We start from the raw sequence: 18134 nt of genomic DNA, 5'->3' as shown, positions 1-18134 counted from the left end.
TTGTTTTGAGAGTACTTAATTACTATCAAAATTAAAACAAAAGAAAACCAATGCAAACTAAAAGGCAAAAGTCATAATGCAGAGGGTTTAGATTCTTGGAGACTATTGTTTCTTCTCTTGAACTGATGGCTCTCTTTGTCATTTTCGCTTTCTGCTTCAGGGGGAATATAGTGGGAGAAAGTTTAGTTTTTAGAGTCCACTTACCTCTTTGTTTGAGACTGCTCGTTAATATCTGAGGCTGATATTTTATGACAGAAAATATAAGGAATTTAGCACATTGCGATATTCAAAGTGAAGCAGACAACATACTTTTTAGTAAAACATGTGCTAATCATAGATTATGAGATTGTTTTTAAATACAGAAGCAGAACCCTTACTGATAAAATATGTACCTGGTTAAATTCTGTACAAAATTTCTCCAGCTTCTTAGGATGATACAGTATATCAATGCAAACAATTACATGAACTAGTGCTCTTAGCTACATCCTTAGCCCTGATACTTTTTAAACAGGTTTAACTTACTTTTCCTTGGGACTATATGTTTTTCTATTCTGTCACCGATTATCAGTTATAATAATAAAGTCATGAGGTTTTGGATAATTTTGAAGTATTTTTAAAGTATTTCATTACTATCAAAATTCAAACAAAACAAAAGCAAAGCAAACTTAAAGGTAAAACTCACATACCCAGACATCTTCTTTTCTTTTTTTAATTAATTTATTCATATTACATCTCAGTTGTTAGCCCATCCCTTGTATCCTCCCATTCCTCCTTTCCTCCCACTTCCCCCCTACTCCTCTCCCCTATGTCTGTGTCTGAGGGGGACCTCCTCCCCCTGTATATGCTCATAGGGTATCAAGTCTCTCCTTGGTGACCTATTATCCTTCCTCTGAGTGCCACCAGGCATCTCCATCCAAGGGACATGGTCAAATATGGGGCACCAGAGTTTGTGTGAAAGTCAGATCTCCTTCTCCACTCAACAGTGGAGAATGTCCTGTCCATCGGCTAGTCTGGGTAGGGGTTCGAGGTTTACTGCCTATTTTTTCCTTGGCTGTTGCCATAGTTTGTGGAGGACCCCAGGGCCCAGACTCGCCTGTAGTTTTCCAGGACCCGCTGGATCCTTCTATTTTCTCATTCTCCCAGGCTTCTCACACCTAAAGTCTCAATAGGATGTCCTCCCCTCTTACCCACTTTCCTGGTAGGCACAGTTTTCCATGGGGACGTACACCTTGGACTAGTGTCTCAATATAAGTGAGTATATACCATTTAGCTCTTTTGCTTCTGTGTGAACTCACTCATTATGACAATTTCTAGTTCAATCCATTTGTCCACAAATTTTGGAAATTCCTTGTTTTTAATAGCTGAGTAGTATTCCATAGTGTAGATGTACCACAGTTTCTTTATCCATTCTTCTATTGAGGGACACGTAGGTTGTTTCCAAGTTCTGGCTATTATGAATAAGGCAGCTATGAACATGGTTGAGCATATGTCCCTGTTGTGTGGTAGTGCATCTTCTGGGTATATCCAAGGAGTGGAATAGCTTACCCAGACATTTTAGATAGTTGGAGACTATCGTTTCTTTTCATGAATAGATGACACTCTGTTTTCTTCATTCCTTACACCAAGGGTATGCTTAAAATAAAATCAGTGTGTATATGTGTGTGTGCATGTGCATGTGTTTATGTGTGTATGTTTGTGTACACGTGTATGTGTATGCATGTGTTTATGTGTGTATGTGTATTTGTGCACACTCTCATGCACACATGTGTGTATGTGTGTGTCATGTGTGTCAGGAGTCAGTATTTTCCTGTCACTTTGTGGGATCTGGGAAGGATCTCCTTTCCGAAGGCATGTGGGAAAGTGCCTTTACCCATTGGCCTATCTCTGGCTCACCATCTTATCATTTAACTTAAAGAAACTTCTGTTTTTTGGAGAAGTTGCACACTTTATTTTTAATTGTTATTTCTCTTCACTTTGATTTAAAAATATTTCAGGAATTGATCAGCATGCCTAGTAGCATGTGAGGCAAGTTTTAAATATCATACTATGTCAGGAAGCCTAATAGTATAAGTGGTTTCACACTGTGTAAGTTGAGGCAGTATCAAAAAGTATGTGTTTAAGTGAGTTTCAATCTTAAGGCATAATGTGTTAAGTAAATGGAGAACGTTTTACCTCTAAATCTAACAGAAAGCAAATATTTAAAAGTAGTATTAACTCATCTAACGTAGTGTTGTGTGACTGGCATGATGCTGTACTAATAGCAGAACTTTTAGTCTTCCCCAGCTAAAGTCAGAGGATAGTTACCTAACTGTTGACTTAGTATACAAAGAAAAAAAAGCATTCATTAATTTGGTGGTTGTGGGGGGGTTTAATGCTAAGTTTTTGGTTTGAAAAACAAAGCTATTAGATATATTTAGATCCAGCCTAGTCCCTAGGCTGTATTTTTTATGCCATGTTTAATTATTTCTATCACTCATCAGCTACAATTTATAGTTCCTTTTACAACCCACATTCCTATGTAAATTTTGGTCTTTATTTCAAGTGAAACAGTTTAATTTCCATGTGGCTTCCAGAGCCATTTATTGCTCTGAATTAATAAGAAATTTACAGTAGACCAACCCAGGAGTAGCTATTATTGGTAACAACAATAACAACAAAAACAATAACAAAATAATAACAATAGAAACAACACTAATAGCAACAAAAATAATCATTAACACCAATAACAACAAGAATAAAAGCAATAAAGGCAACAATAAACAATAACAACAGCAGTAAGAATAATAACTACTACAATAACAATAAAAACAGCAGTAAGAATAACTACCACTAGCGCAATATCCACAGCAGTAAGAATAATAACTATCACTACCACAATAACAACAGCAGTAAGAATAATTACTACCACCAACACAATAACAATAGCAGTAAGAATGATGACTATGACCACCACAATAACAATAGCAATAAGTATAATAACTACCAACACCAACACAATAACACAGCAGTAAGAATAATAACTACCACAACCACAATAACAACAGCAGTAAGAATAATAGCTACCACCAACACCATAACAATAGCAGTAAGAATAATAGCTACCACCAACACCATAACAACAGCAGTAAGTATAATAGCTACCACCAACACCATAACAATAGCAGTAAGTATAATAGCTACCACCAACACCATAACAACAGCAGTAAGAATAATGACTACCACCAACACAATAACAACAGCAGTAAGAATAATGACTACCACCAACACAATAACAACAGCAGTAAGAATAATGACTACCACCAACACAATAACAACAGCAGTAAGAACAATGACTACCACCACCACATTAACAACAGCAGTAAGAACAATAACTACTACCACCACAATAACAACAGCAGTAAGAACAATGACTACCACCAACACAATAACAACAGCAGTAAGAATAATGACTACCACCAACACAATAACACAGCAGTAAGAATAATAGCTACCACCATCACCACAATAACAGCAGCAGTAAGAATTATAACTACCACCACATTAACAATAGCAGCAAGAATAATGACTACCACCACCACAATAACAACAGCAGTAAGAACAATGACTACCACAACACATTACAACAGCAGTAAGAACAATGACTACCACCATCACTACAATAACAACAGCAGTAAGAACAATGACTACCACCACCACAATAACAACAGCAGTAAGAACAATGACTACCACAACACATTACAACAGCAGTAAGAATAACTACCACCACCCCTACAATAACAACAGCAGTAAGAACAATGACTACCACCAACACAATAACAACAGCAGTAAGAATAATGACTACCACCACCAACACAACAACAACAGCAGTAAGAATAATGACTACCACCACCACAATAACACAGCAGTAAGAATAATGACTACCACCAACACAATAACAACAGCAGTAAGAATAATGACTACCACCACCACAATAACAACAGCAGTAAGAATAATGACTACCACCACCAACACAATAACAACAGCAGTAAGAATAATAACTACCACCACCACAATAACACAGCAGTAAGAATAATGACTACCACAACCACAATAACACAGCAGTAAGAATAATGACTACCACCACCACAATAACAACAGCAGTAAGAACAATGAATACCACCACCACATTAACAACAGCAGTAAGAACAATAACTACTACCACCACAATAACAACAGCAGTAAGAACAATGGCTACCACCAACACAATAACAACAACAGTAAAAATAATGACCACCACCACCATAATAACACAGCAGTAAAAACAATGACTACCACCACCACAATAACAACAGCAGTAAGAACAATGACTACCACCAACACAATAACACAGCAGTAATAATAATAACTACCATCACCACAATAACAACAGCAGTAAGAACAATGACTACTACCAGCATAATAACACAGCAGCAAGAACAATGACTACCACCACCACAATAACAACAGTAGTAAAAATAATGACTACTACCAACACAATAACAAGAGCAGTAAGAATAATGACTACCACCAACACAATAACACAGCAGTAAGAACAATGACTACTACCAACACAATAACAATAGCAAAAAGAATAATAACTACCACCAACACAATAACACAGCAGTAAGAATAGTGACTACCACCACAATAACAACAGCAGTAAGAATAATAACTACCACCACAATAACAACAGCAGTAAGAATAATAACTACCACCAACACAATAACACAGCAGTAATAATAACTATTACAATCACTACAATAACAACAGCAGTAAGAACAATGACTACTACCACCACAGTAACAACAGCAGTAAGAACAATGACTACCACCAACACAATAACAACAGGAGTAAGAATAATGACTACTACCACCACAGTAACAACAGCAGTAAGAACAATGACTACCACCAACACAATAACAACAGCAGTAAGAATAATGACTACCACCAACACAATAACACAGCAGTAAGAATAATAACTACCACCCCCACAATAACATAGCAGTAAGAATAATGACTATCACAATAATGATAGCAATAAGAACATTAACTACTAACACCACTACGACCACGTAATAGCAGCAGAACAACAAATGCCGCCATTACGATGAGACCTAAGCAAAAGTACTGATTTTAATTTGGAAGCCACTAACCAATCATGAATTCCAGAGAAACCTTGAATCAAATAATTATGTACCTATTAACTAACACTTCAGTGTCCATCAAGACAAGAGACTGCAAAGTGAGGAAAAGCAGTAGTACAAAAGTGCTAAAATTATAAATCAACATTAAAAAAAAAACTGAACATATATCAAGTTGATAAAAGAAAATCATCAAAACTATGGTGAATAATGAATGGCTGAACTGCTTTCATTGGGATTTCTAATTTACCATCTTACCAAGATCCACTGGTGAGTAATACGTTGGTAAATAATACAAATATTATTTAGGTCTATTTTTGCCTTCAAAGTATTTTTGCACTGTAAGTAAATATCTTCTAAAAGATGAAAAATCAAACTTTAAGTCTAAAATTTACTCATATTTTAAAAATAAGACATCTAGATGATATTCATTTTAAAAATAAAAGTAAAGTTTTTCTAAAAAAATAAATATGATAATAATTTTCAAACTTTACATAAAATAAATCACAAAAACGTTTAAGATTTTGTTATCAGTTGGAGTGAGTATTAAGTGTCAATCTTTTATCTAAAGTGATATTTTAAAAATAGATCAGTATACACGCCTTAAAACATAATTCATCTATATTATTACACACATATACAACAAACTACCTACAGCAAGGAGAATCATAAATGTACATGTAAAAAAATTAATAAAAAAGAAAAAATAGACTGAAAATAAAAGAAAGAAAATAAAACTTTAGTCAGCCAGTTAGCTATATTGGAGGATGTGGGGATTAAATAACCAAAATCCACTGTATACATGAACAAAATTTCTTAAAATAAACAAATAAACAACAACAAAACATAATTCAGTGTATTATAACATAGGAATCCTTCAAAATAAAAGTAATCACAAGAAAAAATTGAACCTTTAAATCTAGAGGAATTTTAATCCAGCAACATGACTGTTCTTGCACCAGATCACATCTAAAGACCTTCTAGGTCTATGTGACCCAGATGGAATGCAGATATGCCCTGGATTAAAATATGATCAGGCTAGAAAATAGACTGTCCTTTCGTACACACCTTTAATCGCAAACAGTGAAATTGCCGGAAGCAGCAATGTTTGAAAACGATATCTACTCTACTGTGGAGAATGTTCTGACCATTGGCTAGATCTGGGTAGGGGTTTAAAGTTTACAGCCTGTATTGTCCTTGGCTGGTGCCTTAGTTTGAGTGGGATCCCTGGGCCCATACTCTGGTGCCTCACATTTGACCATGTCCCCTGGAGGGGGAGACATGGTGGCACTCAGAGGAAGGACAGCAGGCTACCAAGAAGAGACTTGATACCCTATGAACATATACAGGGGGAGGTAATCTCCCTCAGGAACAGTCATAGGGGAGGAGAATAAGGGGAAAATGGGAGGGAGGGAAGAATGGGAGGGTACAAGGGATGGGATAACCATTGAGATGTAACAAGAATAAATTAATTATAAAAAGAAAAAAGAAAATTATATCTAATTGAGGGGCAGCCAAAGTGACAATTCAGAGAAAGATCTGACAGAGTGATTCAGAGATAGGATATGTCCAACTCTTATGACATCAGCACAGGAAAGACCCTACTCAAGAGCAGTGTAGGAAGAGAGTAGCAGTAGTTGTAGGTAGTGTGGGTAGTGTGTGTGGCGGTTTTACTGGGACAGTTTTACAGAGACAGGTTGCAGGAAGAACATTCTAGATGTACGTGAAGACAGAATGAGCCAGAGAATAAGAATGAGCCAGAAGATTAGAACAGGTTGCCAGAGTTACATTGAGGCCAAGCAGAGCAATGCAATCAAAGCTGAGAGAGAATTCAGATTGAATCAGTCAGCTTCGAGAAGAGTTTGGGCCAGAACAGCTGAGTTGAACCAGCCAGCAAGAGTTCAGAAAGAGATAGAAAAGGTGAGCTTATTCAGTAGTAAGTCTTGGAGGCTAAAACATTCTAGTTCTAAGTTAGCAGATGGATGCTTGAAGCTGAAGCCTTCAAGGTTCGCGTTACAGAAGATTAATTTGTAAAGGAGGCTAGAAGCTTCTAGACCTAGGCCCTGCCATAGCTAGAACAAAGAAAGAAACACTCTGGTCTCACCCCAAGCCATATATTTGCCCAGCTTGGGTACAGCTTTCATCTCATCTCTTCTTCTGACGAAATAAAAACAGTATTTACAACTTGTAACCTTAAAATTCAAGTATTAGAATCAAGTCAGCATTCTAGATTACATGAACATGTTTGAATATACACAAGTACAATTTCTTTTCATTGGCGCTATTTTGGCCACTTAAGTGATAGAAAAATTTTTATAAGTTCATAGCAAATCAGTTACATACACTGTTCACGAAAGTCATGGTCATAGGATGCTTCTATCCTAGCAAAAGATGATTTAGGATATTTAGGATATTGACTAACCATGTCAGCTATGATTTTGGTGATAAAGTTCTTGAAAAATTATGAATGTTTTCACTTAAGAACTTAAAGTACTGAAAATGAATAATTTATTTGTAGAATATATTTCTATTATGCATCTATTTATCTATCAATCGTCGGTCCATCCATCCATCCATCCATCCATCCATCCATCCATCCATCCCAACCTATCGTCTTTTCTTCCATTACAATGCCTTACACATCTACGTGGCAACCTTTTGCTCCATTAACTAGAGTCTATGTGCCAGTTTCCCCAACTCATCAGCTCTGTAACAGTCCTAGGGAAATTGGTGGGCATTTTGTTAACACATCCAGGCAGCAAAGGTTAATTGGCAATCATACATAAACATCTTAGACATGGGACACACGCTTTCTGGGTTCCATCTTTTTCTCTCAATTATATTTACCCCTTGGCTTTATACCAGATCATCCATATTTTCTCCAGAAAGATCCACAGCATTTATAACTTAACAAGAAGCTATCAAATAAATGTAATGTTGTGGATACAGTAAATCTCTATCATTATGAATTAAAGCATATAAAATCTAATTTCATGTCTATAGGCAAACATTGTCAAAACATCAAAGAAAATCACTTCAAAGTAACATCTAGCTATGGGCCCATATACTTTGTGGGGTAATCAAATATCATGCTAATACAAAATATTTACAAAATAAATAACAATCTAATAAAATTTACTAGATTTTTAGTAAAATCTAAAAGCCAAGGTCCAAATACAAGCTGTATAATAGAACTCCTCATAGTTATTCACTATTTGTTTACTGTTACATTTTAGAATCTCAGGGCAATTCTGAGTATTATTTTATAGTATTTCTAAAAAGATTAGTGAATAAAAATGTCACCAAAGTAAGGAATCTAAAACAAACATTTGCTTCCTTAAAAACATGTATGCATTTCCCACATCTAAAGATAAATGCACATAGTCATTAATGATTTATTAAAGTAAAAAGCATTGTGATCACTCATAACTGAGGTTTCCTACCAATAGTTTTCATTTTTTTACAAGTTTGTTCTCTTCTAGAAAGTCACCTGTTTATCAGCATATGACGCGTTAGTGGAAAGAACTTGAAAATTGTTAACCTAAAAAATCATTATGTCTGACAAGGTGTGATACTTAAGAATGTGTTAATCTGTTTCTGTCCCCTTACTTAAGGCATTTAGAAGTCATTGATTCATTTTTAATATGTCATGAAAGGCTCCAGTCTCACTATGCCCTGTAGTCTTATAGAGTTTATAGTGTTCTCTAGTTTAAATTAATGATATCTTTGCTAGAAGTCTTATTCAAATGGCTTAATTCAACCAATGGATGAAGTATTTTATATTTCATTAAAATCATGCTAAATTATTATAATAAAATCTTTATAAGAAAATATATTGCTAAAAGAGATATAGGTTGTCAAATAACAGAGGATCTAGTAATGAGATACCACCACAATAATCTACATTATATTATCCAGAGGACAGAGTTTTAAAGAAAGCAATTAAAACTTGTTAAGGTCAGGATTTTGACATGTGTATCTCTATATGATTACAATATCATTTTCTCTTCTTTAAATAATATGTTGATTTGTTCTTTGAACATTTCTCATGTTTTGATCATCACCCCCACTACCTACCTACCTTCAGATGCCTCCAGAAACCCTCCCACCTTCTTTTCCTGTTTATTAAATTAATATCTCATAAGCTCCAATTACTGTGGGATATGTTCGCATGGGTGTGGTCATCCATGGGGGCACGGGGCAATCTATCAGCAGCTGCACCTACAAAGAAAAGTGAGTCTCTCTCGGAAGTCATCAAGTTCCCCCTAGTGCATCAGCTGGAGGCGAGGCCCACACAATAGCACTTTTCAGATAGCTGAAGTAGTTTCTGAAGTATGTTTATTATTTCTATGTAACATATGGTCTCGCTATGTACTGCAGGCTGAGTTGAAATCATGGTTCTCCTTCACCCATGACCACGAGTAGCAGGAACTTGTTTGTTATTACTCATCATAACCACAGATAAACTCTTTCTTCTGGGTTAAAACACAGGCATGTACAGTACTGAATAAACTTCTAGCTGGTTGACAGAGACAATTACTTCACTATTTCATTTCCATTTTTGGTTTGATCCCACAACATTTATTCACATATATATGTATATGTATACATATGTGTGTGTGTATATATATATATATATATATATATACACATAAGATATATATATATCTTAGCACAGATCCATGTGAATATATATATACATATATATATATGTGTGTGTATATATATATACAGGTCCATGTGAATCTATGTATGTATGTATGTATGTATGTATGTATGTATCTATCTATCTATCTATCTTCTAAGTTCATGAAATTTTCTCGATGAATAATTCAAACTTAAATAAATTACCAATGTAGACTTCTTCTAAGGAATAAAGCATTGAAGTAATTCAAAGCATTATAATTTCTCTGCCAAAATGTATTTTGTCACACAAATGTGACTCTTTGACCTGGATAATTACCTAGTTGTCTGAGTTTAGGGAGACATTGACTTTTTTTTTCCTTCTTACAAATAACACTTCTATTCCAGATAACTGTGAGAAAGAATGTAAACTTTTCATGATATAAAGCGCAGTTGGTAACCACGATGAGTATATTAGTGATGTTACTACACCCATAAAGGGAGATACTGGTGATATTTACTCTACTTACTGATTTGCACGCAATCGCAATCTGGCTCATACTTTACATCTTGCTTTGCACAGGTACATGTAGGTGCATTTCCCCTACTTGTAATAATGTTAAAGCAGCTGGACTCACAATAATAATAAAGAAACTTGTTTTGAATAATATATATGATGCCTCTGTCCTTGGAGCACTGTTTTATTATTTCAATAGTGTCTTACAAGATGTGAGTACCACAGAAATTCCCATTAGGGAATTTATTATTGGCAGAACTGTGGTAGCCAAAAGAAGAATAAAAAACCATCCCATAGAGTGAAAATAGTGAAATGACAAGCATATATTTAGATATTTTATGAGCTATTTCACCTCATTACCTAACATGCAAGGGAGATGCACATGTTATAACGGGACTATCAGTTTAGTCCTCTCCTGTCTATAACTGCACTTAGATTACTTCTGAAAGAAATGAAGACAAGAAATGAAATCTCCCAGCCACAGAGACCCTTGAATAACAATGTATGGCTATGTACAAGTCTTTATCAGGAAGGCTTGATTCTTAGATTATTTTCATCCTTGGTGCTCAAAAGCAAGCATTCTGCTAAAGTCCTGACATGAAGATGAGAGCTTTCATGCCTGTAAACTGAGACTCCAGAGAAGAGAAAGATTCATGACTGTAGGAAAATTCAATGCTGAGCACAGTTATACAATATAAAATAACTGCTAAATTATCAGTTCTTGTATTTATGCATGACTCAAGTATATGGTTTCTAAAATCAAAGGGTGAGTTCTCCTTCCTAGGGCATGATTTTAAGGGGCAGCATTAGAAGGAGAGTACGTTCTAGTGAAACAGCGACAAACCACAAACCCACCCGATCGTCTGACTTATCCTTTCGCGCTCTGGGAAGCAGATGGCTATAGGAATGGATTCAGAACCAGTGTCAACGTGGGGTGTGAGAAGGACCAGTGAAGTAGATAATAACTAGAAGTGTGAAGCTTTCCATGGATGTTTCAAATTATAACACCACATCTAGTGAATATGGAAAGTGTTTAGGGCGTAGCAAAAATGGGAATGAATTAACAAGTTCTCATTATATTCACACAATAAAAAGAAAATGAGTGAACTGATTTTTAACTCCCTTGACATTTAGAATTTTATGAAAATGTACCAACCTGAAAAATCTCTTGGTTTGATATTAATATAACCTGTCAAGTGCTCAGAAGAGTGCTGAATTAGACACTAGCATTTTGCATCTATAGTAGCAAAATTTCAAAGTTTAAAGTAATAATTAATTATAAAGCACCAAGAATTTAAAAAATATAAAGAATAGAAACAATGTATTTATCACTCATTTAAATTATTTATAGATTTAAAGAAATTATGTTTATTTATTTTTGCTTTATCATTAAGGTTAATTTAAAGAAATAAATGTCTTGGAATCTATCTCTCATCTATCTATCTATCTATCTATCTATCTATCTATCTGAGTATGTTAGAATGAGTTTTCCTCTGGAATTGATGGTAGCCTTTTTTTTCTTCCCTTAGCCTCTTAAGTGCTGCAAACTCAAGTGCCTACAAATATACCCAGCTCCAAACATGTTTCTATTTTTTATTTTATATTTCAACAAAATAGATTATTCATATTAGTTAATGCCAAATACTATGCAACATCAAACTCTAAGTTAACTCATTTGAAAGAGGGAATATTGCTCACTATTCATGAGTTAGTATGCTTTTACACAAAAACATCATCACAGAGAGACAGGATGGGGAAAGTCTTATGTACATTTTAAAATCAACACACTTTTAGTCTAGTCTTAATTCCAATGCAGTTACAAAGATGAACAAGAAAACATATCTTTTAAAAAACCTTTGAAGCTTTATTTCATTTAATGAAACCACAGTGAACTCTCAGAAATACTCAGCAACATTCTCCAGAGTGTGCTTTTGAGTGCAGTCTTTTGGTGAACCATCTTGGTTGTCAGCAGTGTAAGAACTGGAGAGTAGCTAACTATTTATAAGACGTACTTTATAAAGCAGCTTAAAACACCATTGCAAACATGAAACAATACTTATTATACATACATATACTTTCTTACTTCTCAATAAAAGAAAAGGAAAATGATGAAATTGAATCACAACTTAAGTGACGGCATGGTTTGATCAGAATGGAAGAAGAAAGATTGCCATTGTTCCAGGGTCTAAAAAAATCAAAACTACTAAAAGCAATATTGAACTTTTAAGTAAAAATTTTAATACCAAGGAAATCTGATTTGTTTAAAAGCACAGTCGTATAGAAGTTCAGATTCATCTTGATATTTATGTTCAAGAGTGGTTCCATTGCCACACATACTAAAAGCTTAGTGTGTGCCTTTACATGACTTGAAAGGCATACGGAAAGCCCAATACACAACTTTCTATGAACGTAATCAGAAAGTTTCATGGCTACTTGTATCTGGCATTGTCCCTGCCCCAGTCCCATCTCTTTCATCCTGGAGCAGAGTGATTTTGTAGACCCTGTTGTGCACAAAGGAGAGACCAGATGCTGAAAATGAGACTGAAAGGTGATTGGAGAACAGCAAGAGAATGGTGTGAGTGCTCTGGACCAGGGAGGTTTCTACTGACTTAGAAAGCATCACATGATTTGCTTAAAGATTATGGGAAGAAAATAAAGAGCAACTGGCAAACTGGCAATGATGGAACTTTGTGGTACAGCTTGCAAGGGGATGAGAGGAATTTGGGAAAGCGGCTAATAGTCTTCTCAACAAGGAAAGCTGAAGATCACATGCTAAGAATTACCTTACTGGATCTTTTCCAACTCTTCCTCATTAGCATTGTCTGCAAATGAAATAAAGCATTTCATTATCTTTCATCCAGCCAGAACAGGGCAGCCATTGGGTTTTTTTTTTTATGGGAAGCGTAACATTTATTAGCCCTTTAAATAGCAAAGTGTTCCCAGCAACAACTGTATGAGACAAAACTGCTTCACATGAGACACACACACACACACACACACACACACACACAGGGGAGAGAGAGAGAGAGAGAGAGAGAGAGAGAGAGAGAGAGAGAGAGAGAGAGAGAGAGAGAGAGAGAGAGAGTTTTAACATTCAGGCAGTGTTTCTGGTGAGAGTTCACTTGTATTATTCTTTGTATAAAGAGATGAGACAAAGTGTTGTTGTTGTTGTTGTTGTTTCTCTTTGTAACCTTGGCTATCCTGGTCTGGCCTTGTAGACCAGGCTGGCTTGGAACTTCCAGAGACCCTCCTGACTCTGCCTCCCAGAGTGCTTAGATTGCAGGCATGAGCTACCATGCCTGGCTGAGACCATGTATTTTTAAGTATAACGAAAGACTTGGAATTTGTTCATTCTTAGTTACAATTTGAATTTCATGAACTTGTCCCATTTAGAGATAGGGTTGAGGATACAGTTGACTTAATTGGCTATATAACATAATTGTCTTCAACCTACATCCAAAGCCTGTTGATTTGGCCACAGTTTAGAAATATTTATGCATTTAGTTAATTTTTAACTGTACCATTGTTTACAATGTTTACAACTCGGAGAAGGGCGCTTCATTGTTTTTACTACTTCTGTCATAGTGAGAGGTCAGCTTGGCTAAATGCTTTAGTTAAACTTCTGGAGAGTTGTTGTGAGTGTTTACAATCATTGGCCTCTTGCTTTTGCATAAAGTAAACCATAAAGCTGCCCCCAATTTTAAATAATTCTCCTATTTACTCTTAAGCATTTTGCTTAAGCACCTAGATGTAAACTTTCCTCTCTTCCATACCACGTCTTATGGTTGTCTTTAAGACAGATGAAGAAAAAAGTAGGGAATATTTGAGGGGAAAGCTTGCTCTGTCTGTGCCAGGAAACTGCATCAATGTCAAGAGCTCCATCTCTTTCTCAGAACTGCCTATCAAAAAGACCCTTTCTAGAAAGCACTCGTAAAAAAAATACATTGCTTTTATTTTTGTCTACATAAAGTTCATGTTAAACATTGACCAAAACATGAAAGAGTAACAGATTTCCGAAGATTATAAAAAAATCTCATTCCCTGGTTTTCAAGTAGAAGCAGGAAACAGCAAAGCATTGTTATCAAATACTAGAAGAGATAGTTTATATTTTCTAAGTGCCAAGGTCCAGTTTGTTTTGATGTGACACATCCAAGCACTGGTTTGGAGAGATAATGTGGTGGGCTCCAAATAGACACTTGCTATTGATATTAGATAAATGATTGTCATCATCACCTGATGATCACCAACAATAATACTATGATCATCTCCTTCTTATCACCAAAGGTCATCTGCAACCAAATTCTTCAGTGCATAGCATATCCACAAGAGCCCCCCAAACAAGAGCTTAATAATAAAGGTTCAACTTTGTCAGAAAATAGAGTCTCAATGCATTTGATCATGGCTATTTCTAGAGACAATAATTTGAGTCAAAACAAGTGACATAAGTTAGAATTAAGAAAAAAATTAAATACCGTAACCAGTGGTCATTTGTCAGCATCATTGAGCTTCTAAGGACCATATAAAATCTATTTTGAAAGATATGTTAAGCTATCAAAGGTGGGTATGAGTATTAAGGATGGACACTCATGACGACATTTGACAACATTCAGGGACACATGCTATAGGATTCAGAGAAGCAGTGCACGCAATTAACTGAATATACCTCTGATATTTTTTCATGTCTCTAAAATTGTGTTTGTGTTTTTCTTTAAATTAACTAATTAATTAACTAATTAACTTTATATCCAGGTTGTGGTCCCCTCCCTCCTTCCTCCCCATGATTCCTCAGAAAAGGGGAGCTTCCCTCCCTACCCATCACAACTCATCAAGTCGCCTCAGGACTGAGTTTGTCCTCTTCCCCTGTGGCTGGAAAGTCAGTCCTATTAGAGGGAAGTGATTGAAAAAACAGGCAACAGAGTCCATGCCAGAGTCAGCCTCCAATTCTTTACTAGTGGTCCCACATGAAGCCTCCTCTGCCCATAGGCTTCGTCTATGTAAAGGACCTTGGTCCAATCCATTCATCCTTCTTGGTTGGTGCTTCAGGGCCCTCGTTAGCTAGCTCTGTTGGTCTTCTTGTGGAGCTCTCATCACTTCTAGGTCCTTTTATCCTTCTTCCCATTTTTATACTACACTGCCTATGCTTCTCCCAATGTTTGGCTGTGAGTCACAGGATCTGTTTCGAGGCACTGGTGGGTGGAGCCTCTCAGACGACAACTCTGCTTGGCTCCTGTCTGCAAGCATAGCAGAGTATCATTAATAGTGTCAGGGGTTAGCGCTCTTCCATTGGGTGGGACTTGGGTTGGGCCAGGCATTGGTTGGACAGTCCTTCAATCTCTGCTTTATCTGTTCTATCTTTATCCCTGCATGTCTTATAGGCTGGGTGAGTTTTGGATTGATTGAAGTTTTTGTGAGTAGTTTGGTGTTCTACTTCATCCACTAGGAGTCTTGTCTAGTTAGAGGGTCTCCTCTTCAGTTCCCATGTCCCCTGCTAAGGATCTCAGCTAGAGAACCCCTTAATAGTCTTCCAGAAGCCTATCCTGACTTAGGTCTCCAGCTTGTCACAGAGATGCCCCACCTACAGTTTCGCTTTTCTCTGCAGATCTTCTGTCCTCCCATCCTGACTCTCCCCAGGTCTGATCTCCATCCTTATTTCTCTCTGTGCTCCCTCTTCTATCTTGTTCCCTTTCTTCAACCTCTACCTCTGTCTATGCTGTTTCCCCTTCTGAGTGAGATTTAAGCATCCTCCCATGGATCCTCCTTATTACTTATCTTCTTTGGGTCTGTGCATTGTAGTATGTTTATTCTGTACTAAAATCCACTTATAAGTGAGCACATACCAAGTGTGCCTTTCTGGATCTGGGTTACCTCATGCAGGATGATATTTTTTAGTTCCACCTATTTTCCTGCAAATTTCATGATCTCCTTGTTTTTAATGGATGAGTAATATTCCATTGTGGTTTTTCAAACTGGGAAGCTGATATAAGGACAACAACCATGATTTAGCAGCGTCAAGGCTAGTTCATTGCCCTCCTGAATTGGTATTAAAAGTTTTGTTGTAGATCAAGTGACTGTTTAAAAAAAAAAGCCCTAAATTTTATAACAAAAAATTCTGCCTCTTTAACTAAACCTATTAGCTTATCAATTGATTAAACATCCCACACAAAAGTTCATTTTCTATTTTTAGGTACTTGGGTTTTTAAAAAACCCTCAATCAAAGCAACTTAGTAGAAATAATGACTTAAAATGCAAATATACTCAATAGACTATTAACATTGCCATCTTTGCTACTATGAGTTCTATTAAAAAGGAAAGGTTGTTTGAATAATGTTAAAGATAAAAGACAAAGTACATTCTAGAAAGTTGAAGTTTACAGTTTGCTGCATGATTGCAACTTCAGCTGAGAAACATATGAATTATTTTTTGAAGGTGTCAGTGCCTATTACTATAGCATCATTTAAGTTCTTCATTAGTAACTCAACCATCCTTGAAGTCAGCATAAGGAATAAGTGACATAAAATACGGCCAATGATAGAATTACAAAAGCAGTTGCTTTTAAAAATCTCATCTTTAACTTCCCTTTGCTATAGTTTTAGTAGATTATTCAGCTAACATACATACAAAAAAAGCACAGGTAAGATACACATCTTATAAAACACATACATCCAACACCTCGTAAGCTGATATTTGTCTTCAAATATTGTATAAAAGTTATAAGACATATCAAAATAAAACTGAATTATAAAAATTATTTGTTTATTTTTAACTTATCAAAACCCATCTGCTATCAATTCATATGTTCCTGGAGATTTTCCCAATTTTCAGTCTTATCCAAGCAATCTTTAGATCTATGCTTTCTAAGAGAGTGTGTAACACGAATTAACTCACTTTTATGTCACAAATTCTCCAATGAAGAAAGCTGTGGATTGAACTCTGCTAGAAAAAGAGCCAGAAAGAACTCAAACACACTTTCAAAGAAAAAATACTATGTACAGGACACACATGTATGCATTACATAATTTTCAGATTCAAAACAGGACATGCAGTGAAAACAGAAATGACAGCTGTGCCATGCAGTGCAGCCGCATGCTGCCCAAGGAGGCTTTGGCTTCCTGTACACACAATGCTGGGGACTCAAAAATAGCTATGCATGTATATGTTCACATCTGGAAAATTTAGAAACACAGTCAATCATGTACTAAATGCTGAATATTTTAACATTGACAACGATGAAATACATTTGCTTGTAGTCCTTCCGCACATCTTAAATTGCTGTAATTAGATGTTATGTATTGTCAAAGTTTTAGGAACCAAGTCAACAGGTTACCCAGCTTACTCTTTGGTTTGGCTGATTTACAGAACTGGCAACACACACAGGAATAAATCATCTCAACTGTTTTACTCATGGAGTGCATTGCTTTGTCAGTATTTACTGGCACGTACAGAACTTGTATGTAGGCTTTTGAAACTCATCTAATCAATTACTCATTTTAATTCATATAAAATATTTAGCAAAGTTTTGTAAACACAGAGATAAAAATGTGGTGTTGAACTAAAGGATCTGTCCCAGAAGCCTAATATATATGTATATATCTGGGCTAATAAGTAAAGAGAACAGAAATCTTCTCATGTTGTGTATGTGGAGAAGCAACCTTATCCTCTGTCCCCTCACTATACATCATCCGCACTAGAAGACTATGAAGTGCTCTCTTGCTGATATTACTGGATTCTGAGTTTGAATTTCTTCCTGAGTGAGAGCTGTTCCTGGGAAACTCGTGAAAGTTCAGCATGCCGTTTTCAATGAAGTGGCATGTTCTATATTTAAAATGTAGGAAAAA

The 18134-nt window shown here is 35.9% G+C and overlaps 1 protein-coding gene across 8 annotated transcripts in view; it reads right to left on the bottom strand.

The window, feature by feature from the left end:
- Window positions 1–18134, bottom strand: part of MCTP1 (multiple C2 and transmembrane domain containing 1) — a 566686-nt gene that overhangs the window by 219639 nt on the left and 328913 nt on the right. For 4 of the 8 annotated variants that reach the window (XM_084800400.1, XM_084800402.1, XM_084800404.1 and 1 more), the window contains exon 6: window positions 13083–13121. The exons of the other annotated variants lie outside the window; for them this stretch is intronic. In XM_084800400.1, the coding sequence (XP_084656526.1) occupies window positions 13083–13121 (39 nt within the window). The remainder of the gene's footprint in view (window positions 1–13082; window positions 13122–18134) is intronic. 8 annotated transcript variants of the gene reach the window in all.

This window comes from Acomys minous, assembly GCF_964271855.1.
Source record: "Acomys minous genome assembly, chromosome: 11".
Taxonomy (NCBI): Eukaryota; Metazoa; Chordata; class Mammalia; order Rodentia; family Muridae; genus Acomys; species Acomys minous.
This window is presented reverse-complemented; position numbering and strand designations above follow the sequence as displayed.